At 38.7% G+C, this 24,634-nt stretch overlaps 2 protein-coding genes across 5 annotated transcripts in view; both read left to right on the top strand.

Moving 5' to 3' along the window:
- Positions 1-7,478, top strand: part of inppl1b (inositol polyphosphate phosphatase-like 1b) — a 68,543-nt gene extending 61,065 nt beyond the window's left edge. For all 3 annotated transcript variants that reach the window (XM_037540661.1, XM_037540662.1, XM_037540660.1), the window contains 6 exons: positions 698-785; positions 890-1,045; positions 1,384-1,465; positions 1,627-2,425; positions 2,656-2,771; positions 6,885-7,478. In XM_037540661.1, coding sequence (XP_037396558.1) covers positions 698-785; positions 890-1,045; positions 1,384-1,465; positions 1,627-2,425; positions 2,656-2,771; positions 6,885-6,978 — 1,335 coding nt within the window. In that variant the 3' untranslated portion in view covers positions 6,979-7,478. The remainder of the gene's footprint in view (positions 1-697; positions 786-889; positions 1,046-1,383; positions 1,466-1,626; positions 2,426-2,655; positions 2,772-6,884) is intronic.
- A 6,190-nt stretch (positions 7,479-13,668) lies between these two features.
- On the top strand, positions 13,669-20,842 carry p2ry4 (pyrimidinergic receptor P2Y4). Of its 2 annotated transcripts, none has more exons than XM_017707131.2 (2): positions 13,669-13,822; positions 17,344-20,842. In XM_017707131.2, the coding sequence occupies exon 2, from the start codon at positions 17,351-17,353 to the stop codon at positions 18,455-18,457; it is 1,107 nt and encodes a 368-aa protein (XP_017562620.1). In that variant the 5' UTR covers positions 13,669-13,822; positions 17,344-17,350; the 3' UTR covers positions 18,458-20,842. The 2 variants fall into 2 exon arrangements, with proteins under 2 accessions (XP_017562620.1, XP_017562621.1); XM_017707132.2 differs by lacking the exon at positions 13,669-13,822 and adding an exon at positions 13,897-14,251.
- Positions 20,843-24,634: the final 3,792 nt, after the last annotated feature.

Raw genomic sequence — 24,634 nt, 5'->3', positions numbered from 1 at the left:
ATGGCATTCTTAAAGATGAAGAAGAAATTTTGCACATCAAAGAAAAAAATGCTCTACCTCAGAGCCCAGACCTCAGTAATATTGGATATTTCAGATTACTTGGATCATATAACCAATCTCTAAAATGAAATTTCTCCCACAAAGAATGGAAGCTGTAATATATGCAGTAGGTAGACACACTAAATCATGAAATTTTGATGTATTTAGTTGTTATGACTGTGTAATTATCACAGAAGTATGATTAGAATGATTTCTAATTGTTTTCTGATAATGACAAATTGGAAGTTGTGCTTAAGTCTTTTTGGCTAGAAATTAAATAAATGAAGGGTGGCTGACTTTTGCTTAGTATTGAATAATATTGCTGTTGTAAAAAAAATTGTACCTCTCAAATTATAGCTTTAGAAAAAAGGAAATGTACTTTTAAATTACATTCTTAAAGTACATGAATACAGTTTAGTGTAATGACATTTTATTTCAAGTAATTTTGGAATATTATATTTTTTTTCTATTGGTCCTTGCATCATGAAATATTTACAGAATGTAAGTTGCATTTTCAAATGATATAAAAACAAAAACAGAATTGCAGTGTTTAGGTATGACCGTAACATTGATAAGACAATATAGACAAAGCTTGTATAGCACTTAGGAGAAATATTTCTGTTTCTCTCTTTCTCGCTGTCTTTTTCTTTTTCTCCAGCTTCATCCCATTGTTTCAGATATGGAGTTTCTTCGGGACCAATACTTGCTACTTTCTGTGAAGTCATGTGATGGCTTTGAGTCATATGGTGGGTTTTTAACTCTTTCTCTTTTAGTTTATGACTAGCTTTATTGGAAATGTGATCTTTTGTTTTGCAATAACAGGAAGTTTGTGGCAATGTATTTGTTTAAGGTGAGTGCTGCGTGGCTGTGCAGTCAGTAATAACCAACTCCTCAGAGTCATTTGAGACATGCCTGACCCACAGAGGTGAAGAGATGGGCTCCATCCGAGGCCAAATTAAGGTCTATGTACCACCGAACAGGCGCCGGACCCGGGAGAGGATTTATGGTGAGTCAGCTTCTTGTCTTTTCGGCTCTTCATTTATTTTTTTTTCAGCCCTCTATCGCTTCCTTATATTCGACCTACTCACTGTGCACCCTCCATGGCTCTTCCTCTTTTGGGTCCTCTGTTGTTCCTGCTCTGCTTTCTCTTTTATCTGTTATGGCTTCCTCTTTTGGCTCCCCGCTAACAGACCTTGTCCAGATGCATCCTGAGGTCTTCATGACTCTGAGTGTGAGTGTGCCACTCTATCTCTGTATGTCCCAGGCTTTTACTCGAGACAGCTTTATTATTTATTTATTTTAAGACCCCTTGGGAAGAACTGGATATTTCATTGTCTGTTACAGAGTGGTTTTGCACTGAGAAAGATGATAAAGGATCAGTTAGGGTCCCTTGGTCTCCTCCACCTATCCGTGCAGCCCCCAGTCAGTGAGTAGCTTGCTTTTCAGTTGATGGGAAGTGAAACCGCTTGTCTTAAATCCTTTATGTATGACTTTGGGTGTTCTGGGCATTCACATGGTCTTTTAAATCGTATCCTCTCCTTCTACTGACCTTTGACTTTTAACAGTTCTGTTTTCTGTCTGTTTCAGAGGACCATCAGCTTCTCGCTCTGCGGCTCCCAGCAGCTACACTAACCCAGCCTACTTCATTTTTGAGGGTGTTCCCATGTTGCGAAAAGTAGACGAGAACCCCTTACCCAAAGAGTCAAGCACTTGTGCCAGAGACTCAGCAATTCAGCTTCCCAAAGTCACAGGGGCGCAAAGCCATGACCGGAGAGCTGCCCGCAGGTCTGACTTCACTGAAATAGAGATTCCTGGTTCTCTGCCACCTTATGCACCACCTTGTGAGTGGCAAGCCCAACTGACTCCTCAACCTACTTCATCCTATCAGCTCTTTCCTGGACCAGACCTATCAAACCCTCCCCAAAACCAAAACAACAGTGCTTCTTCAAATCCTCCTTTTCAGTCACAAATTCAAAGAGCTGGCATATCTCAAGAGTCCGTATTACCTGTCAAAAAAGTAGGGAATGCATACATTAATCATTCAGTCTTTGCGCGGGATGTGCAAAGACCACACAAGGAATTGGTAAAGAAGGACTATGCCAGGTTGCACCAAGAGCGGCCAGTGCGCAACGGACCGAAGCTCTACCCAGTCAAATCCACCAGGGTTCCCCACTGCGAGGCCTCTGTTCCTTGGGTGGTGGAACATCCACCTACAGCTTCAGGAGATAATTCACTCACTGCTCTACAGATTGCCAAATCATTGAGTGAGGTGGACTTCCTGCCAGTAGAAAAGAAGTACCCCTTGAGTAACAGGTCCATCCAGCCAAGACATTATGGCTATGATTATGCCTTAGCGTCAGAGGCCAGTTATTGCTGGGAGAAAGAGGTGAATTGACAGAAACCCTCAACTGTATAAATCTGGAGTGCATAGTATTGTAGCTATGTATTAGATATATTCATGAAGTGTTATAGTTTGTTATTAGCTACATAGTTTGCTATTTACACCATAAATGTTCATGTAACATATGAATATAACTTCATTTAAGATTGCAGTGTTGCTATACTGCTGCTAATTTTTTACATGGGCGATGACGTGATTTGTGTTGGTGTGCACAGGTGTCAGTTTTGCGTGGAGCTCCAGAGACAGTGCGGGAACTACTTAGTACTTTGGGGCTTCAGCGCTACACTCAGGGTCTTAGTCTCAATGGCTGGGATGACCTGGATTACTTCAGGTGAGGAAACTGCACTGAAGAGAACATTTACACTGGATTTCATTCAAATATAGAACAGGGTCTTTACACATGTCTGATTCAAGGCCTTGCACAGTGACCAGCAAACCTGATTAGGCTAAGATAATTATCAAGCCCTTAATGAACTGTATCAGGTGTGTTGGGACAGGACATATCATGAGGGGAAATAAGTATGCAGACTTTTGATTTTGTTCTTTAATGTATTTTCAGTGCTTATATGCACTTCACATTCACACATAGATTTACTAATGTTTTGCACAGTTGTGAATTTGTGGCATTAAAAAGTGGTTGTTGCAATTTACCAAGCAGACACAATGGTGCTTTAGCACCTATAGAAAGACCACGGTGGTCACTGCTCTCTTTTGCCTCATTGCGTATGTATTTATAGGACTTTCCCTTTCAAAGCGTAAAATACTCAGAGGAGATTATTATAATGAAGCACCTACTCTGACCAAGAAATATACTATTTTACCAGTTTTACTGAGACCAAGTAAATACTGACTGCATTATTTAAAAGAGACCAAGTAAACAAACCTATTCCCTGCCAGCTCACTTATGCTTTACTTGTCACTGCATATTTCATTTGAGAAATCGTGAAACATGAAGTCTCTGCTCTTTTGCCATATTTTCATTTAAAAAAGGCATATGATTCAACAAGCTGTTGAGATTTTCCTCTTATTTATATGTCACACCAGAGTTGTGCCTTCTCCTCCACTCCTAACTATACCCATCAGCCCATCCTTCACTGCCATCTCTGCTTTTTCCAATGTGATTTTTCAGCAAACACCATTTCCAATGAAAAAAAGAATAAATATGTTGTCTTTGGATGCCTGGTTTCCAGTGAGTCATGTTTTCAAGCTCTAGATTGTATAGGCAAGTAAACACCTGGTTAGTTTCTGTATTTCAGACTGATTGAAGACTCCAGTTCTTGGCTAAGCTCTTGAAAAATAGTGGTTGATGTTTCAAATCAAAGTTTTCTAACCTTAATCAGACAAGTCATACAAAACTGTTTATGTAGGAGAAGTGTAAGATAAGCATGTGTTGCTTAGATGTCTCTGACAGGGCTGTATAGGCTGGTTATTGCTAAATTCCAGAGTGTTCGCTAAATCAGCAAGGTACAAAAGTGAAGCGAGACAGGCAATGAATGTGAGTGTTGGAAACATTCTGCTGTATCCCGATCAGTGGTTGGTCTTTCGCAACTGTCTCTTCATTTTTCTCTGATTCTGATTGGAACGTACACTAACCAAGCACTTTATTAAACCAATACTGGGTAGGACATCCCTTTGCTCTCAAAACAACCTCAATTATTTGTGACATGGACTCCACAAAATACATTCCTTTGAGATTCTGGTCCATGTTGGCTTGATTGCATCATGCAGTTCCTGTGCTGCCAATCTCTCAGTTGGATTTAAATCCAGTAACTGAACTTGTTCATGTTAATGAAACCAGTTTGAGACTTTTGCTTTGTGACATGGTTCATCATCCTCGTGTGGCATTCAAGCAATGATTGGTATTAACAGGCCCAAAGTGTGCCAAGAAAACATTCTGCACACCATTACACCACCTCCACCAGCCTGGACTGTTGACACAAGGTAGGATGGGTCTATGGCTTCATGCTGTTGGTGCCAAATTCTGATCCTACTTATCTGTGTGCCTCAGCAGAAATTGTGATTCATTAGACTATGCTACCTTTTTCCAGTCTCCAGCTATTCAGTTTTTGTAAGCCTGGGCCAACTCATGCCTCAGCTTTCTGTTCTTGGCTGACAGAAATGGATGCTGACATGGTCTTCTGCTGTCGTATCCCATCTGCCTGAAGGGTCGACATGTTATGTATTTTGAGATGCTTTTCTGCTGACCACAATTTCACACAGTAGTTTTGAGTTACCATAGCCTTTCTGTCAGCTCGAACCAGTCTGGTTATTCTCTGTTGACTTCTCTCAACAAGGTATTTCCATCTACAAATTGGCCACTGACTGATGTTTTTTTTTTCTTTATTGCACCATTCTGAGTAAAGTGTAGAGACTGTTATGCATGAAAATTCCAGGAGATCAGCAGTTAAATACTCAAACCAGCCTGTCTGGCACAAGCAATCATGCCACTGTCACAATCACTGAGATCACAATTTTTCCCCATTCTGATGGTTGATGTGAACATTACCTATCATCCAAAAATTTTAAACCTCATGGTTTGCTCTGGTGCAGACACTCCACATTTCAGATAAGTGTTCTCACTCAGCAATCCACTCAGCATTTTTACTCAGCCTTTACATTAAATTAAAGCCATATCAAGACTAAATAAAGCCACAGTAGATCCAATGAGGCTTTTAATTTACATAGAGACATGCAGTCAGTCTTTTTAGATAAACAGACAAATGCAAATGTGCATTTTCATTAAAGATAAATAAGTAGAGTGTAAAATGAACTTGAACTGGCTTATACATTCTATAACACTGCTCTGCTACATGGTGCTATACAGGCTTATATTGTTATGGTCCATTGCAGCCTTTTTTGAACTATACACAGCAGCTCAAAGACAGCTGGTCACTGAGAGTCTTCTCATTTAAATGTAGAATCAAGAGCCAGAAAACGACTCCTTCACTGATGAGAAAATTAAGGGTTAAAACACACTATATAAAAGCTGATTTAAATAGTTTTTTAGCCTTCATCTCAGATATTTTTCACAGAGTGCAGTGAAGTATCACATTATTCGTAATTTAATAAAAGAAATGAAATTCAAATGAATACCAAATAGTTTTAGAAAAACAATGTTTTAAAAAACTTTTTTGGTTAATGTAGGCACTGTGTAGAATATCGCAGCCATTCTTTGATGTACTGCACATAGCTAAGAGGTTATGTTCAAATATAGTCATATAGTCCTCAAATCATGTAGTCTCAATGAAATAAACAGCCTTTTTACAATACGGCATGGTTCCCAAAGGCACTAGGCACAGAACTCTATTTCAGGTCGTCCCTCTAGCCGCAAATGAACAGAAATTTCCTTAAATTTCTGACAACTTCATGTCTTAGTTTCACAAAATAATTCCTCATGCATCAAAGTCTGACACTGAAACAAAGATTGGTAAAAAAACCTTTTCCCTTGGTGGAAACAATACAAAAAAAAACACTAGCCGAACATATGCTTATATTGCCTTGGTCATATGTTAATTTACGAAATTCCATTGACATGGAATTGTTTTAGTAGATAACCTGCTGAACTGGCCACCTCAAAAGATGCAAAGTGTTGGCAATTAGCACCTGTTTTAGTAAATGTTCCCCATAACGATTTTTGACTTGTATTCATAAATATGAACAATGAAAATGAAATAAAGATCATTTTAAAAAAGAAAAAGTTGATAGGGTAAAAAGTATTGAGACACCAAAATGAATTCTTCTTGGCAAACCACCTTCAAAGTTACAAGAATACCTCTGATGGGCTCAAAATCCTCTGTTTCAAAATGTATTTTGAAATTTTCAGTTCAAGTCAGTATATTGGCTAGGCCACACAAAAAAGCCTCGAGTTATTTTGGCTGTATGTTCAGGGACTTTGCTATGTTTTCTATGGTTCTGTAGCTTTTTTCCATTTCTTTCCTAATAATGTTGTTGCTGAGAAATCATCCAAACTTCCAAACCAATGCCAGGACCTTTTAGAATAGAATGACTCTATGTCACTAGGTGTGACTTTGCATATATACATGGATATATGCTCTAGAACTATATTTATATAGAACATATATAATAAAAACACATATCTCTGAATACCTGGGTTCTCTCACTGTTCTTGAAAACTGTGCAGGGCAATTGATGATATGAGCTGAAAACCACTTATTTAGGGCCAGTTTTTCTATTCCCAGATAAAGTCTAGAGTAAATGGATTTTTTAAATGGTAAAATATCATTGGCATTGCAGTTTAGTCCAACATTAAGAATAATCCATTTTCATGACACTGGACTACAGTGTGAACGCTTGCCTCATGTTTGCTAACATGAGTGGAGCATCAGGTCAATGGGCTTTCATTACTGAAATTTTATTTTAGTGTGGAATTACATCTCTCACAGTGCAGATGTGCTGATGTAACTGAGCTGTGGCTTTTCTACAGTGGCATCACAGAGGAGGACCTGCGTGCTTCTGGAGTAACAAATCCATCTCACCGCAGAAGAATCCTGGAGAATTTACCTAAGATCTGGGACTGAGCACATGGACTGATCACCACAGTTTTCAGATATAACAACAATTTTACATACAGTAGCAGTCAAAGGTTTGGACATGGATGCTAATAAGGTGGTTGCTATTAGAACAGTATTGAAGGATCAAAACTATGAAATAACGCATGTGAATATATGTAGTGATCAAGAAAATGTTAAATCAGAACTATCTATTTCTATTTGAAGGTATCCTCCATATGTCTAGAGGCAGGTTTGCACACTCTTGGCATTCTCTCAAGTAGCTTCATGAGAAGCCACTAGGTATGTTTTTTTTCCAACAGGACTCATAAAACTACATCTGTTGAAAATGTACTGAAAACTACTTGGTTACTGAAATCTACTTGTTTGTGTGGCATTAAGTTTTTTTTTTTTGTTATTATGGAAATAGATTCATAAACAGGAATTTCTTGTATTTGAGCACAATCAGGTGGGCCCATTTTTTGAGTGGTACTATACAAAATGAAAATTAAATCTTTCCTTGTACATACTATATTACTTTATCCACAATTTCTTTTAAGATCCTATTATTAATCGTTGTAATAGTACTGCTGTTTGGTCAGACCAGATTGCCGTTCTCACATCAGACACATAAATAGGAGAAGTTGGACACCACATATGTCTCCCATGTTTGTCTGACACATAGAACACTTTCATAAGCCATTACCACCTTGTTTTGAACCTGTCATTATGAAACAGGAACATGATTACTCCGTGAGAAATGGCACGCTTGGGCTCTCAGCGCATGGAATAACCCGGCCATATGTTCGTGGACAATTTACATGTACCAGAGACTGCATGTCATGTTTGTACAGGAACTATAACATAACTCTAATTCTCCTCCCTGGTTTTACTATATTTACTGCCACACAAATTTCACTGGGTTCCAAATGACATCCTCCATCCTGCAGGCCCCATTCTTTATCTTTGATTAAAGCTATTGCGTGAGTTGGCTGTAAATCTGTGGCTCCTCTTCAAGAAGGATGCTGTGTTTGCACTTGCTGGTGTTTCATCTTTATGCTAGTGAAACAATGTAAATGCGGTCAAGCTATTGACCCCTAAGAGCTTTAAAAGGAGAGTTCATTAAAGCATGAGTAACCGGTGAACAAACAAAATAATGTTTGTTTCACCCATTTCCAAACAGATATGAATATAGTATTGCAGTACTTGTAAATATGCATAATAAAGTAAGCACTGTACATATTTTCCAGCAGATAGGTGTATCTGAAATTATATGTGATAGGGGGGATTAAATATCAGACTGTAAAGTGCTACCCTGTTTGCTTTGTCTTCATATAAAACTATAAAACTATCCAGACCAACAGGATCCTTCCCATTTTTACAATGTGAGCTTTTCTGGATCATAGGGAGAGAAGGTTCTCCTCCCTGATCTGACCGTAACCTAGTTGTCTGTCTTGTTTTCAGAGATGGCCACACTTACTGTATGCTGTTTTGGTATTTCATTTGTTAGGATGAAGAGCATAAAAACTAAGTAATGTCCAAATTTAATGAAAGGTAATGCAAACTGCTACTAAGGGCATTTGGAATTCAATTAGAAGAGCAATACTACACCCTGCTAAATACTACTTAAGTGTTTTTTACACTTATAACTACCGCGACACTAAAGATCTACTTCAGTGATGCAAACGGGGAAATTTCACTTCCGCATTTATCCTAGCCATGAAGTGAAACACCACATACACACTAGTGAGCACACTAGCCCAGAGCAGTGGGCAGCCCTATCCGTGGCACCCGGGGAACAATTGCGGGTTAGGTGTCTTGCTCAATGACACCTCAGTCATGGACTGTCGGCGCTGAGGATTGAACTGGCAACCTTCCAATCACAGGGCCATTTCCCTAACCTCCAGCCCATGACTGCCCTGCATAATAGCTGTTGCAGAATAACTGTGAGGCATAGTAGTGTCACTTAAAAGAATGTGTGGTAATGTGTTTTGTTTAAGCAGAGAACTTCCTTTTTTGGTTTCATTTTGACTTCACTGATTGGTTTGACTTCATTGATTTATTGATTGGTTTCACTTTTGATACTGTAGGCTTCTCTCAGAACTTCTGTGGCTCATGGCCAAAAAATGATGCTGGGGTTTCTCCTTTCTAGGAATGTAGAGAGAGAAAGAGGCAGAGAGGGCAATGATAGTTACTCATTATTACATGTACTAACACGTCCTTGTGTGCTCACCCTGTGAGTGAGATGCCAAGGCCGATAAACCTACAATACCCTAAATACAGGAGCTCCAGTGTATCTGGTATAGGGCGAAACCACTTCTCATTCCCTTTTCTCCCTGAAATACCCTTTACTATCGCTCTATTGGACGTGACTTACTTTTGTAGCTCAGATTTCACTTAGCTTAACAGTTTATGCAGAAAAGAACAACTTTTCTGTTTTACTTAAACAACCACGAGCACAAGTGGGTGGTGAACAAAGGCTTGGCCATGGTCAGTTTTGCAGCTGTTGTATGCTTTCTGAGGGCCTTAACTGTCAGGACTGTTGACTAAGGATATTATGTAAAGCACTGGGGAAAGGTTTAACACTGAGCAGACTCTATTCCCGGTGGTCCACCTAGGCCAGATGAGATCAGTGAATCATTGTCCTGCTCACTTTCTCACTCAACTCACTCGCTTTCCCAGCAGTACTGCGCTGCCTGGAACTCCGGTCAGCTCTGACAGACGAGGAAGACCCTTTGTCTTCCCTGTTAATAAGCATTCTTGGCTCAAAACCCAAAGCTTGTGTGTAATGATTTACAGTAGAACCAATGGTCAAAAAAAGCCCACATTCTATAATGAGACCACAACAATAAACAGGGATAAAATTAAAACCTCAGTAATTAATAGGATAATATTGGTATACAAGCTGAGGAAGGTTTAAAATTTCTTAAAGTACGTAATTCTACCCAAGGGGTTACACAATCCCACTACTGCTGTCTGGTTGTGTCTTCTGTTAGATGCATATTTAACTGCACATTTGGGTTTCCAATAGAATTAAATACCTCCCCACTATGACACTTCTCTTTTTTCTCTTATATGTACTTTTTCCTCACTGCATTGAGGGAAAAAAACATTTTCTGACTTTCTGTTCTCTCCTAAAGGGGAATTCCACAGCTGCTGCATAGTTCATTCATTAAGACGTGAAAGTTGTTTGTTTTGTGAAGTGCACCATTCTAGAGACAGAGGTCTGAAAAAAAAAATAGTGATTAATTAGTGTTTAATGCCTCGAAAAGTTATATCACAGAAAGTTATTACACAATACAACAGTTACAAAATACATACCAGCTGGAGAAGTGCAAGTATTACATGGCAAAATACTACCGAAAGGATGAAAAAACAACATACTTTACCATGATTAACATTGCATATCGCTTCTGTCAGAACAAAACCTTGTATCCTTGTAATGCCTGGTGCCCTTTATATTGTGTGTGAATTTCATGATGACTGGACCAAATGAAACGGCCCAAAATGACTTGAGGTCTGGTCCCATTGACTTACATTAAAAGCAAACTATGTTTTTTCCTTCTCCTGTAAAATTATCTCCAAAAGGTACAAGGTTTTGTTCTGACAGCAGCAAAACAAAGCGTGTAAGTACTCTTGTTCTCTTGATTTGGATAGTAAATAAAATACTTCTTTTTGCTTTGTAGACGTCGTGACCTCCAGTTCTTTTCGTGACCACTGTAATGAAAATTCAGGTTGACTAGTTACTCTACAATGCATTTTCACACCAAAGCACTCTGAATGATATTATTTACAACTGAATTATGCAGCATTTCTGAAAAATTGGTAGAATTCCTTAATAACATGTTTAAATCTAATCTCAATTTACAATCTAAATACTTTCTTCTCAAACCGTAATTGACTTTAAGTACATAGCCATATTTTTTGTATTTTCCTCTCCGCTTCAGGATATTTTTATAAAATAAAACAAAACATTAGAGTCTCATGAAATAATTATTTTAGCTCTGCCTAAAAGTATCCACTGCGATAACTGCATTCTTAAAACTGGCTTAATCTTGCATTAGATTACTTAACAATTTATCACACCACACATTCTAAGAATGCAATAAACCATATAGTGCAATCTGAAGCTCTAACATACAGAAATTATCCAGTGCATTTTTTGCAAATACAGTTTAAACTCCATTGACAGCCCTGCCACAAAATTAAGAGCCAGTTTGTATGCTACTTTTGAACAACAGAAAATCATTGTTAACAAGGTGTGAATTTATCAGTCACTCTATGCACATGTGCACTTCTGTGAGGGATTATGTTTAGATAAAGATCTCTCACTGTAACATCTTGCCCTTTTCCCTCAGTGTACACTGCCAAGATTTCCTACGAAAGTTTGCTCTTCCATGTTCATGACCGTCATCTCTGAGTAAATATTAACCCCCACCTACATACCAAACCACTTTCAGCTCAATGCTCAAACCTCATTCTCCCACTGACACCCCTGACAGCAGTTTGTGGGTTATTGTTTGATGAGTCCAATCATACCTGCTCATCATGAGGGTGAGTTATACTGTTCCTCAAAAGGCACTGAAATATGTGCTGGTAGGGTGTTGAAACATTCCCTTTCTCAGGAAATGTTAAATACTTTCCGTATGGAGTTCACATAGTTCACAACATGATCATCTCTAATGTGTCTGTCAGACTGTTACTCAACACCATTGTTTTTGAGACTAAATTGTTTTATGGTGACATCTCGACTTCAGGCTTGATTTAACCTTTTATCTAAGACAGCATAAATGCATGCCTCACCTAATGTTTATTTCTTTATGAGAGTGTTACGTTGCTAGTCAGGTGATTCTGGGAGATTACTGTTCGACTTCTACCACTTCTGTGACTTAGATCAAAATCATTGACAAGATAGTTCAAGACTAGAAAATCCTAGTTCTGTTAGTTCATCTTTTAAAGAGGTTCAGCAACCCCCCTACCCGCCACCCTGCCAAAACAATGATCCCATAGTCAGTCAGCCAAGGCATGTTTGCTTATTTCATTTTGCACTAGAGCTTTGAGATAAAGCAATGAAAAGTCTATTTTTCGGTGACCTAGACTTTTATATTAGCCTAGTATGAAAGAAAACTGCTTAAACATTTTTCTTCGTAAACAACTTTTCTCTCAAAGTTGAATTTCCCCCACATTTCTGCATAATTCAGTCATTTAGATTGGTTTGATGCGAGATGCATTATTCTAGATAAACCTACCGAGTCAGGATTGTTCACTATGTGGGTGATAGGAAGACATCTGAAGTGTTTAATGCTTATAAAAGTTATCTTTCAATAAGTTATGAAATGTTTGAATATACTGTCTGATGCCCAAGGCATGGCTTTACAATATAGTTTTAGCCCAAAATGTATTATAAAAATAAATGCAGAGTGAAACTTTGGACACTTTGCACTGGAGCTAAGAGAGGGGGTCATCTAGGGGCTTATGTTTCCTGGGTCCTATATTTCAGGATCCTTTTTTCCCAGGGCCCTATATCTTCAGGGTCCTATGTTTCCATAGTCTTGTGTTCCCAGGGCCCTATGTTTCCTTGGTCCTGTTAACTTAGGACCCACTGATTCCAGGATCCTAGTTTCCCTGGGCTCTATGTTTCCAGGGCTCTGTCTTCCCAGGGTCCTTTGTTTCCAGGGTACTATTTTCACAGGGCCCTATTTTTCCAGGGTCCTATTTTCGCAGGGCCCTGTGTTTCCTTTGTTCACAGGTCTCTAAGTTTCCTGGGACCTGTGTTTCCAGGATCCTGCTTTCCCAGGGCCATATATTTCCAGGGCCCTATTTCCCCAGGTCTCTGTGCTTTTATGGTTCTGTCTTCCCAGAGCCCTGTGTTTCCAGGGTCCTATTTTCGCAGCGCTCTATGTTTCTAGGGCCTTATGTTTCCAAGGTCCTATTTTCCCAGAGTCCTGCTTCCAGGGCCCTGTGTTCCCACTCTTTGAGTGTGCATTTCAGTGAAAAGAAATCTTTTTAGTGATAGGCAGGATTTAATTATTTTTAAGAATGATTTTATTTGAACTGAGCTTTTGCACTACATTGCAAAATTTGTGCAAAGTTTATGGATAGCGCAGTCCTACTGAAACGCATTCCTTCCCTCCTTGTTGTCCCCTCTATGTCCTGTGGTGATCAGGTTTCTTTAATGTATCTTGAGATTAGATTGATCATAGGGGGCCTGAGAATTTGGGTATGCTTACACTATAAAAAAAGTACACTTCTCTTTCTGAGGGGAAACTTGTGTACATTTAACAGTGGACACTATTTTAAGTTAACTTAGATATGGAGTAGTTTTATTTTATTCCTGGTGCTGCTTTAAATCACTGTATTAAAAACGACAATATGTGCATTCAAAGAAGGGAGAAATGGGTGAAAGTGCTAGACGTTGCTTAGCTTCAGCACAGTCTGTTTAATCTTAGCTTCAGAGTAGCCTGTTTAAACGTAGCTTTGGCGTAGCCTGTTTAAACTTAGCTTTGGCGTAGCCTGTTTAAACTTGGCCTCAGTTTAGTCTGTTAAACCCTTACATCGCACTCAGTGAACCATTCGGCTATTTCTGGACTTTTGCTATTGAGGTATTTTAATTAGCAAAATCTGAACGTGAAAAGTCACAATTACTGTGGTCATATAAGCGTCTTTCTGTGCCGTGTGGGCGGGGCGCCTCTCACTTTCACACACATTCGCACATACAGACACACAACCGCTCAGTTGCTGCGGTCACGTCTTTCACTTCGTACTCGAACGGCTGCGTTCGTCACTGAGACTGAATAAAAGGCTCTGAGAGATTTTCGCTAAAGTTCTGAATTACAACTTCCAGAAACTCGGGAGATTCGACTCTGTACAATCGGTGAGTTGAAGAAATGATCATTCCTGTCAGCCTAGCGTTACTTTACCCGGAGTTAACGGCTCCGGGTAACAAAGATAGCGATTTTAAACGGACCACGATGTGGTTTAAGGTTCAATGCTGTATTTTTTCTTTCTCTTGTAAACCAGAAAACGGTAAAACCTCACTGTTTTTAAATGACGACAGAAACGGCGGGATAGGCAAAGCGAGGAAACTCGGGCAGCACACATGGACACGGCTGTACAGAAAATGAAGTGATCTCAGAGAGGAGAGCGCTGATTGTAATACTGTTCAGATCTCATATTTCGAAAAGAAGAGGTGTTCAGTTTTGCAACAGTTAAAACTCGCCTGGTGAGAGAACATCTGTCCTTAAGGAAGTTTACTTTTCCTTGGGAGAGTTTGCCTCCTTCATTCTGCAGTGGGCAGTTAAAGGTGCGCTCTAATCTCTACACATTTAGAAAAACACAGGGATAATCCAGTCACTCGTTTTGTTTTAGGCTGAATGTGAACAGAAGAGCGTTGAAGGTGAAAATGTTGCTCCTATACTCCATAGACAGCAGTAGCTGTGTGAAGAAATTGCCTTGTTTACATTGTGATTCTTTGATAATGTACTGTAACCTTCATATACTGCCTCAGGGTATTCTGAGAAAGTTTCTTTGAGCTTTTTAGGCAGGTGAAAAGAACTGAGGACTGTCTGAAAGAGGTTTATGTGTACAAAAGGTGTAAATAAAGATAGCTGCAACTTGAGACACACTGTGTTCTATAGCCATGCATTTTGATATTATAGACCACTTTTTAGGGTCAAGTCTCTATAGCCTATATTCTCTATATCGGTCAAGTTTCACCTCTAAACCTTGCTGTCCAAAGAAAAACAAGTGTCTCCAAAATGCTACGTTTACAAGAGAGGACAAAGACAATCTTAACGTTTAGAGCTGAGCGATATGGCAAACTTTGTCACGGTACTTCAAGAAGTTTTTTTTATGATACATGATATGAGATCTGATAAATTGGAAATGACAAGGTAGAGGTAAAATTACTATCAGATCCGATTGGATATAATTATTTGTACATTTCACACACTGAGCAGCGCTAAATCCAATCAGACAGGACTGTTTTTCTCCTCTTTGTAATCAAACGTGTTGTTGGGAAGTGTTTTTTAGTACGGACAATACCTTGATAGGCTTGCAAAAGCATATTGTAGCATATTGTCATATAATTTATCATGATAATGATAAATATTGTCATATTGCCCAGCCCAGCCCTACTTTTATGTAAATTAGTGTGAAAAGAAGTATTCCAAGCACTTTTTGTTGGTCCATTCATCATGAAATTTTCCCACAGTGTAAAGGGCAACAGATGAGCTCCAATGATGTAGAAAAACAATAAAAAAAAATGTTTGTTTTGGAAAGTAATGTCTCTGTATCACTTAAGTTTCACTTATTATCTTATATAGTCTCCAAGTTAGAGAAGCTCAGGAAGCCCAGTTTTCAGTAATAGCTTAACATATATGCTAATTATTATTTTCTTAGTCTTTAGACTTATTATTCAGCAACTACTATTTCTCATCTGGTAACTACTGTGAAACTAACATGTTGTAGGAGTTGGCAATATGACACTATTTTATCAATAGCATGATAAACAATGTCACAATATGCTTTTCAGAGTAGGTTGTGGGTATCATCACATTAAAATACTAACCAACTGCTTGTTTCAGTACAAAGAGGGCATAATAAGTCCTGTATACGTAGATTAGTGCAGTGTTGTTTCTGAAATAGTTTTTCATAATATTTTTTAAATGCGACATGTCTGATCCTTTTTTCTCATTTGCAGCTTAATCTCTGGAAAAATGAAATATTTTGATAACACATGTCTCCTAATAACAAAATGTTTCCTAATATTGTGATATTATACAGCGCCCTCCACAATTATGGGCATCCCTCATTAAGATGTGTTCTTAGGCTTCTTATAATTTTTTTAATAATATAGGACAACAATGCAAAAAAGGGGGAAAAAATCCAACCTTTAACGTTAAGAAATAATTATTTTACATGAAATCATCTGTGCCACAATTAATGGCACCCCTGATGTTAATACGTTGTACAACCCCCTTTTGCCAACAAGACAGCACTTAATCTTCTCCTATAACATTTCACAAGTTGGGAGAATACAGAGAGAGGGATCTTCGACCATTCCTCTTTGCACAATCTTTCTAAATCGTCAGAGTCCTGATTCCTCTCCTATGCGCTCTCCTCTTCAGCTCACCCCACAGGTTTTCAATTGGGTTGAGGTCTGGGGACTGAGACGGCCATGGGAGGAGCTTGATTTTCTGTCTGGTGTCTGGTGAACCATTTTTGTGTAGATTTGGCCACATGTTTAGGGTCATTATTTTGCTGAAAGACCCAGTGACGACCCATCTTCAGCTTTCGGGCAGAGGCCACCAGATTTTGATTAAAAATGCCCTCGTATTTCAAAGAGTTCATGATGCCTAACAAGGTTCCTGGGGCCTTTGGAAGAGAAATAGGCCCACAGCATCACCAGTCCTTTCCCATACTTCACAGTGGGCACGAGTGGCTTTTCCGCATACTTATCTTTTGTGTTACGCCAGACCCACTTAGAGTGTTTGTTGCCAAAAAGCTCTATCTTGGTCTAATCATGGTCCCAGTACCACATAGTGAACTCCAGACGTTTACGTTTATGCTTGTAAGTGAGAAAAGGCTTTTTCCGTGCAGCCTCCCAGACAGCTTGTTGGCATGTAGATAGTGCCTGATGATTGTTATGGAGACTTTGTGACCCCAAGATGCTACTCTTTGATGCAATTCAACGTGAGCTTTGGAGAACTTTAAGATAAGATAAACTTGTGTCCTCGCCCAGGCTTGTTTGCCACTGTTCCAGTTCTTTTAAACTTCTTGATGATTCCTCTGTCTATAGATATTGGCAGGTGTAGGCAAGTGGCTATTTTCTTGTAGCCATTGCCTGACTAATGAAGGTCGACACACATCTTCCTTACTTGAATGGTGTGTTCTCTTGTCTTTCCCATGTTGAAGAGTGGATAAGAGAAATAGGCCTCTGTGTCACATCGTATTTATACCCCAGGGAAACAGGAAGTGATGAATTAATAATTAAAGGTTCCTTGATACTCTGATCAACTTTATAAACTACAGTACAAATGACAGAAATGCTTCAATTACATTTATTTTCTAGGAATTGTTAGGGGTGCCAATAATTGTGGAACAGGTGATTTTATGACAAATAATGATTTCTTTGTCAGGGATTTTTTTTTAATTCACTTGAGTTAAAGGATACATTATTCTACAAAATTAAAAACTGAATTTATTTTAAGGCTTTTAACACATCTTAATGAGGGGTGCCGATAATTGTGGAGGACGCTGTATATACTTGCCACCTTGCCCACCCCTATTATTGGTCATCAGAGTGAGGACCACTTATGGACCCTTGCAGTTTAATGAATTATTGCTATTATTCTATTCCTTAAAAGTTGCCCTAATATGTCCTTCTGTTTTCAGGTAAAAGATGACTACACTACTCCAGCCCTTCTCCAGAAACCTCTCTTTCATTTTCAGAACCTCGATACCAGTGGATGCTGGTGATGCCAATAAAAGTTGCCGCTTTGACGAGGAGTTCAAGTACATCCTACTGCCTGTGTCATACTCAATAGTGTGTGTTCTGGGCTTGCTTCTCAACTCCGTAGCCCTATGGATGTTCCTGACCAAGATGCGTCCCTGGAACACCAGCACAGTGTACATGTTCCACTTGGCGCTGTCGGACACTCTTTATGTTCTCTCCCTGCCCACTCTTATCTACTACTACGCCAACCGGAGCCACTGGCCCTTTGGTGTGGCCCTGTGCAAGATAGTCCGCTTCCTGTTCTATGCCAACCTGTACTGCAGCATCCTCTTCCTCACCTGCATCAGTGTGCACCGCTACCTGGGCATATGCCACCCCATCCGCTCTCTGACGCTGGTCAAACCACGCCATGCCCACGTGGTGTGTGCCATGGTGTGGGCCACAGTGACAGCCTGCCTGGTGCCCAACCTCATCTTCGTCACCACCTCGCAGCGGGACAATGACACACTGTGCCATGATACCAGTAGCCCAAAAGATTTCGAGAACTATGTCATTTACAGCTCGGTTGTGATGGTTCTGCTTTTCGGTATGCCCTTTATGGTCATCATGGTGTGCTACTGCTTAATGGCATGGGCACTTTGCCGCCCCAGGCAGGGCCTTTCTCCTGGCCAGGTCCGCAGCTCCTCCAGAAGGAAGTCCATCAAACTCATCATTGTGGTGCTGACTGTGTTTGCTATCAGCTTTGTTCCTTTCCACATCACACGCACCCTCTATTACACATATCGTGTATTAGAGGCTGACTGTTGGTTTCTTAACATCATCAACTTCACATATAAAATCACCCGTCCTTTAGCCAGCTCTAATAGCTGTCTGGACCCCATCCTCTACTTCCTGGCGGGAGATCACTACCGCTCTAGACTCATCAGAGCATTCACGAGGCAACCGCCTGTTGGCCGATCTGGTGAATATCTGCAGCCCCCCCCTGGCAAAAAGAACGATCTCGCCTTGGTGTATAAGAACCCAGATCAAGACAGTAGTGAGTCTGACCGCTAGAGGCCAAGCTATATACTTACAAAAAGGAATTTCATTATGATTCTTTTTTATTTTGAAAGAATCCACTAAACTTTGACTAAGATACATCTCGAGCAAGGATGTCTCTCATAGTGTAGACCCAAGAACATTTCTTTACAGCCTTTGTTTTGAGGTTCCATATGTTCACCATCAACAAAATGTACCTTCTGGAACCAAACACATCAAACCCCAAGTTGGGATGTAAACACGAAGGGTTGTATGCCAGAAAGGCAGTCTATTTGTGGAGGTGATGTGGTTGGAAGTAGCTTCCTGTGTACACTCTAAATGAATATTCCAGTCAGTCTCATGATTGCTGTTAATCTAGAGCAGGGATGCTAGAGCCCATCATCTTAGAGAAATTGAATGCCATTGCTTTTTCTTATTTACTGCATTCACTCTCTGGTGGTCATCCTTGATCAGTTACAGTAGACCAGGAAAACAAACCACCAGTACAGCTAGACCACAGGCTCCTACTTTTACCTCAGAAAAATGCCAATACAAAGCATCTTTTAAAGTGTATTACTTCTTAGAACCAGAGCACATAAAGAGTGCAGTTCCTCTTGTGCAGTTCAAAGGTAGAGTTCAATTCAGGCCTTTCCACTGATCCCACAGGAGATCAGAGGAGGCATCAGGTAGTCATATTTGGATTTGCATTAGAATGAGGGCCTAAAGGCTGGCCATACTTGTAAGGATGGAGAGATTCTGAACGAGGATTTGCTCTGTTGTAAAGCAGACTGTGTATATCAACAGAAACTGTACATGCCTCAGAGATCAGTCCTGGCAGCTTCTGGTGCTCCAGCTGTTTTTGTCCTTCAGCAGAGGAGCTCTGTCTGCTGAAGAAGTGGGTGGAGAAAGGAAGGTTGGAGAAGCATACAGGGGCTTTTCTCTCTTATCAGCTCCCTCTGAGTGCAAGAAGAGTTTCTTAATACAGCCATTTGAAGGTGAACACTAATTTTCAAAGAACATTCTAGTGAAGTTGCCAGTTTTCTGTAAAGTTGATGGGATATGTTAGCCACTCCCCTAACCATTGACAGCTTCTGGTTTGTGTTTTATTATGAAGAAACATTGTAGAAAATCTGTGAACTGTCAGTCTCTAAAATAACTGTTTGCTGTATATAATTACATAAATATATTATTTACATAATGCAATTGTTTTCTTTTTTAAAAAGAAAAAAAATATATGAATTTTGGTTTAACTGTCTTGGCAGGAATTTGAGTGTTTGAGTATTAAGTAATTATTTATATGTAGTTTTAGCTAAAAGAGGTAACATACCAAATGTATACTATTGTTACAAAAAAATACTGTATATGATATGTTTTATTATCAGACTTTTGAGTCATATTTTTGGAATAAAGGTTATTGAATAGATGTTAAATGGTTATGTTAATGTTGGTAGATGATACAGATTTTATTGATTAAGCTAGGTTTGTTTCTGATTGGATGAGGTGTTGTAGGCGTGTGTAGGAGTAGTATATGGGAAGGCGGTGGGTGCTGCAGTGTGCCGAGGGGCATGCAAGAAACATAAATCATGCCTGAGGCGAGCTGAGGAAGCTTCTTGAGCAGAGAAAGAAATGGAGGAAAATGAGATAACAAGCACTTGACTGTTGTAACTGGAGAACTTCCAAGTTTTCTAGAAGGAGATCATTTTCCATGAGCTGATGGAAAATTGTCTTCTGTTTACCTTTCTTGGTAGGATGTCTATTAGACAGTAAACTAAGCTGTTACTAATCACGCTGACCAAACACTACTTAATGAAACCTCACTTATTCACATTTTGAAATGTTCTGGGAAAAGGCAAGCTTATTTTGTCACCTCATTAAAAACTAATGTCATTAATGCCTCATATTTTAGGTCTGATCATGCTTGTACCTCATTTGCTTTTGTATTATCCTTTTGCTGACTTACAGTTTATTGTATTTAAGTTTGAGTTGTGGTACAGTACTATACAAAAATTTGGGTTCCTCTTATCAAAGGACATGTTGATTTTCTAAATGAGTTGTGCACATTTTAATGTAGAATTATTGGTTGTTAGCTGAATTTAACATATATAAATGTGGCCTGTGCCAAAAAATAGATTTCTTTCAAATTGTATATTTTATTTTATTCTAATGTTAAACTCAGCAAATTTAACTGGGGTGTTCACACTTATCAATATGACTGTAAATAATCTACAATTTTGTATTTTGTATCTGTGAAGCTGTTTTTATAATTTAGTTTTTCTAGTACTGTCCATGTGGGAGATCTCTCTCTTCAAGATGGATTGTTTGTCTTACAGAGCAATTTAATCCCTCTGTTGGCCAGTAGATGTCCTTGTTGCCATCTTCAAATGTCTGCAGCAATCAAGTAAAATAATCTCAACTTCCTAAGCGCTCTGCCTAATCACTGTGACTGTGATAAATAGACCTGTTGACTGTTGCTTTTGTAAGGTGGCAGAAAAGACGGGCTTTAAGGTCAAGGAGAGTTAAAGACAGACGAGGAAAAGGGTATTCATGAGGGAGTCTCTGTTTGGGTACTTTCATCCATGCTATTAGGGAACTGAGACAAATTTAATCAAGCTAACCAAGGTCCTGATACAATACACATGCACATATTTATGCAGACTTAATACTCATATTCATATATGAGTCCTTGATTCAGTGCAATGTACACAAATCCTAATTAACACAGAGTTATTGCAATCAGCTGCACTTTTTCTTTAGTGTTTGGTAATGTACTGTAATTGGCTGATGTGGAAGAGCACAGTAACCTTAATGCTATTCACATGTAACTTTGAAATAATTGCTTTATTATAGATCATAGAGGTCATGTTCAACACCTTGAACCCTACTGTTAATAAGTTATTAATCTTAAGACTTTTCTTTTATTTAGTATAATTTATTTAGTATAAGTATTACTATGTACCTGACGTACAGGTTATGTAGTTTATTAAAGCGAGGGAGTGAAATCTGTGCCCACATACAGGCCAGGCTTAAGGATAAACTAACAGTAAAGTATGTTTTTTTCCTAGGACAAAAATGTTGACAGCCATTGGTTAAATGATCTTGCTTAAAGAAGAATTAAATTTTATCAATCATAATGATGTAAACAAAGACAGAGTGGTTTGATGTGAAATGGTTCATTGTAGAGAAACTTGACTCAGATTTCTTTGCAGTGGTGGTGATACAGCCATTTTATTTACATTTATTAAAAATGTAATGTTGATTATGGTTAAAGTTTGGGTAAAACCACTGGTTTGTCTTTCAACACTCTGCATGTAGCACTCTGCCATGAACGTATGTAAAAATAAATACATTTTACAGCCAAACCTTCATCTCAAAACTATCATAAGACACTCTTAAGCATCAGGCGGTATCTTTGTAACAGTTTTATTTCATAACTTCTTGTAAGGTAGCGTTGAAAGATTCAATACTTAGACATCTGGTTCCCATCACCACCACTGTGACAGTCTGACTTGGTAAGTTTCTCTAGAGCATTTCACACCAAACTACTCTAAATGACTGCGTACATATGAACAGTTGCAGAAATTATGCAGAAATGTTCTTAATCGCTTAACTGTGTGCTAATTTTGTTGTACACCACCAGAAAACAGCTTACATATCTAACTGAATGTGTGTTTTTCCATTCTTAAAAACATTATAATCTACAGGATCTGTGCTTAAATGTTTGATACTATGATGTTACCCAAACAAATCAGTCTATGCCATGCCTACGTATGAATTTCTTTCCATAATGAAAATTTTTTAATTATAAGTTTCTTTTGGAATGTTTCTTCGAGCAGGTCTCAGCATGCTGTGTGGTACTTCTTCAGTTCTATCGGAACGAGCACTGTGGCTCCTCATGAAGCTGAATGAAGAGACTGCAGGGCGTATAAAGTTGACACCAAAGCAAATACATGCTTTTGAGAATCTAAAAGATAGGCCCATTTTTAAATTTACTTTCATCTAACATAGCCTGTAACACAATTCCTTAAGTTATTTCTACTGATATCAAAGTTGACGCGTTAGTAACAATAATGAATTACTATTTTTATTAGCGCCGTTAACTCGTTTTCCTAGCTTGACCCTTCGATCCTTCGATCAACATGTGTTCCAAGTGTCGAGTAAAACAGTTTGGCTCGCTGTAATGAAAATACAGCGTCAACTTGAACGACAGCTATCGCAGATTTCTTAGTTCAGAAATGGACTCCTAAGTATTATTATAATTGTGTTAAACAGCTGGCGTCAGATTTCAGGGCTGCAGGTGTTTAAATCAGTTCTAATCATTTCCGCGTCCTTGCTTGCAGATAAAGCAGCAACCGGCAGACTCTCAAGAGCAACAGCGAATATAGGAATGATCCAATTTCCCTCAAAACAAGATGAGCCAAAACAAGTAGCTGGAGGACTAATGGTGGAACATTTAGCCGCTGTTGCTCACTGGAGGTCGGTGATGAAAACTTGAATCTTGCTCTCTGTCAAGTTTTTCAAAGGTAATAAATACTTTGGAAAAATAGAGAAAACTTTCTTAGAATCAAATGTGAGCAAATAAGACAAAAACAAGACATAAAAAATATGATGTCTGTACATTGATTCTAAAATGAGAAAAATGGACTCAACAGAAAAGCTTTTCTGTAAGTGTTTCAACTTTTCTGGTGAATATTATAGAAATGAATGGTGCTATCCAGGAAACTGGGTTGAATCAAATTTGCTGCAGTTTTCAGTGTAGAATGTATGGGTGTCTGTCTCATTGGTTGTGCTTTGTGCTGAATTATCACTATCAAGGACACACCAACTTGTGCACACATTATGACTTGGATTGCATTATACAAGCAATCCCTTGCTTTTTGGATATTGTCTGGCTTAGTTACTCTTCTTCATGCAGGATGTTGCTGGAATACAAAGTAACTGAAGCAGCATTGTTAAAGAAGATGGATGTTAGAGTTGCTGTTTCTGCTTGTAAACTATTTTCTTTTACCTGATCTCATCCCTTCCTTTCCCGCTTTCTCTCTCTCTCTCTCTCTCTCTCTCTCTCTCTCTCTCTCTGTCTTTCTCTCCCACTCTTTTTCTTTCTCTACCTATCTGCCCACACTCTCTCACCCTGCCTTTCTTTTGAAGCAGGCCTCAGCGCCCAAGGACAGTAACATTGAGCGAAATGAAAGAGAAATCAATGCTGTGAACTCTGAGGAACAAAATACTAGACATCTAGGAATAAAGAGGAAAACCTAACAAACTGTCAGCCAAGACTAATTTCCCATAAGGTCTTCAAATAAGTAACCTTTCTAATCCTCATTTGTGCACTGCAGGTCAGACTCAATGGAAACTTCCGCACTGCCTGATGTGAATTGATTTCTCTCGGCCGAGGAAGATATGCTCAAGATTGATTTATTTTCTCAGTGTTTGACAAGCGCGCTGGGATGTGAAAATATTATTGTTGTAAGCCTCAAACAAGTGCCTGCATGCCCTTTAACCTGCATATGACAGAAATGGAGGAGAAAGATAATAGAAATCAATAACTTTTCGTGACCTGGTGACATTTAATAACTTAATGTACAGTAATTGTTTGTATATGGAAGTCGCTGAAACCTTTTAGATCTTGAATTTGTGATTTGGAGTCTCACTTAAATCTGTACATCAGACTCTTTGATTATGTAGTTATATATAGAAATAGTGACATTATTTTGAATGTTGTTATGTTGAATTTTAGGTGACTTCCTTTAATGCAGTTTTAGTGGAATTTACTCCCTTCTTATTATTGTATTTTCTGTTTGTTTTTACTGACAGTAAAAATAAGTAAAATTACAGATGCCCTTCAGTTCAGTGTAATGACTGAAGTATTTTCTAAAAGTTGTCTCCTAATTGGATGTTGTTGCACAGTGGGTCCTTAAGGGATTAGTTAGTACATTTAGTTTGGACACAACAGCTCTCACTATTAGAGCTGTGTCTGTCAATCACAAATGAAATGGTTAGGCCACCAGGAAATTACACTTTAAGCTGTCCTTTTATATTTGATGATGCATTAATGTCCACTATCCAGTATGCATGTTCATATTACTAAATTGTCATTATGTATATTACAAACATATTATTACATAAAATATAAAAATAATATTACAAACCCCATTTCCAGAAAAATTTTAAACAAGAATCTGTGATTTGTTCATTCTCTTGAACCTTTAAGTGATA

Source organism: Pygocentrus nattereri, chromosome 8 (genome assembly GCF_015220715.1).
Source record: "Pygocentrus nattereri isolate fPygNat1 chromosome 8, fPygNat1.pri, whole genome shotgun sequence".
NCBI classification, from domain to species: Eukaryota; Metazoa; Chordata; class Actinopteri; order Characiformes; family Serrasalmidae; genus Pygocentrus; species Pygocentrus nattereri.
The sequence above is the reverse complement of the archived record's forward strand: the minus strand, read 5'-3'. Positions and strand labels throughout refer to the sequence as shown.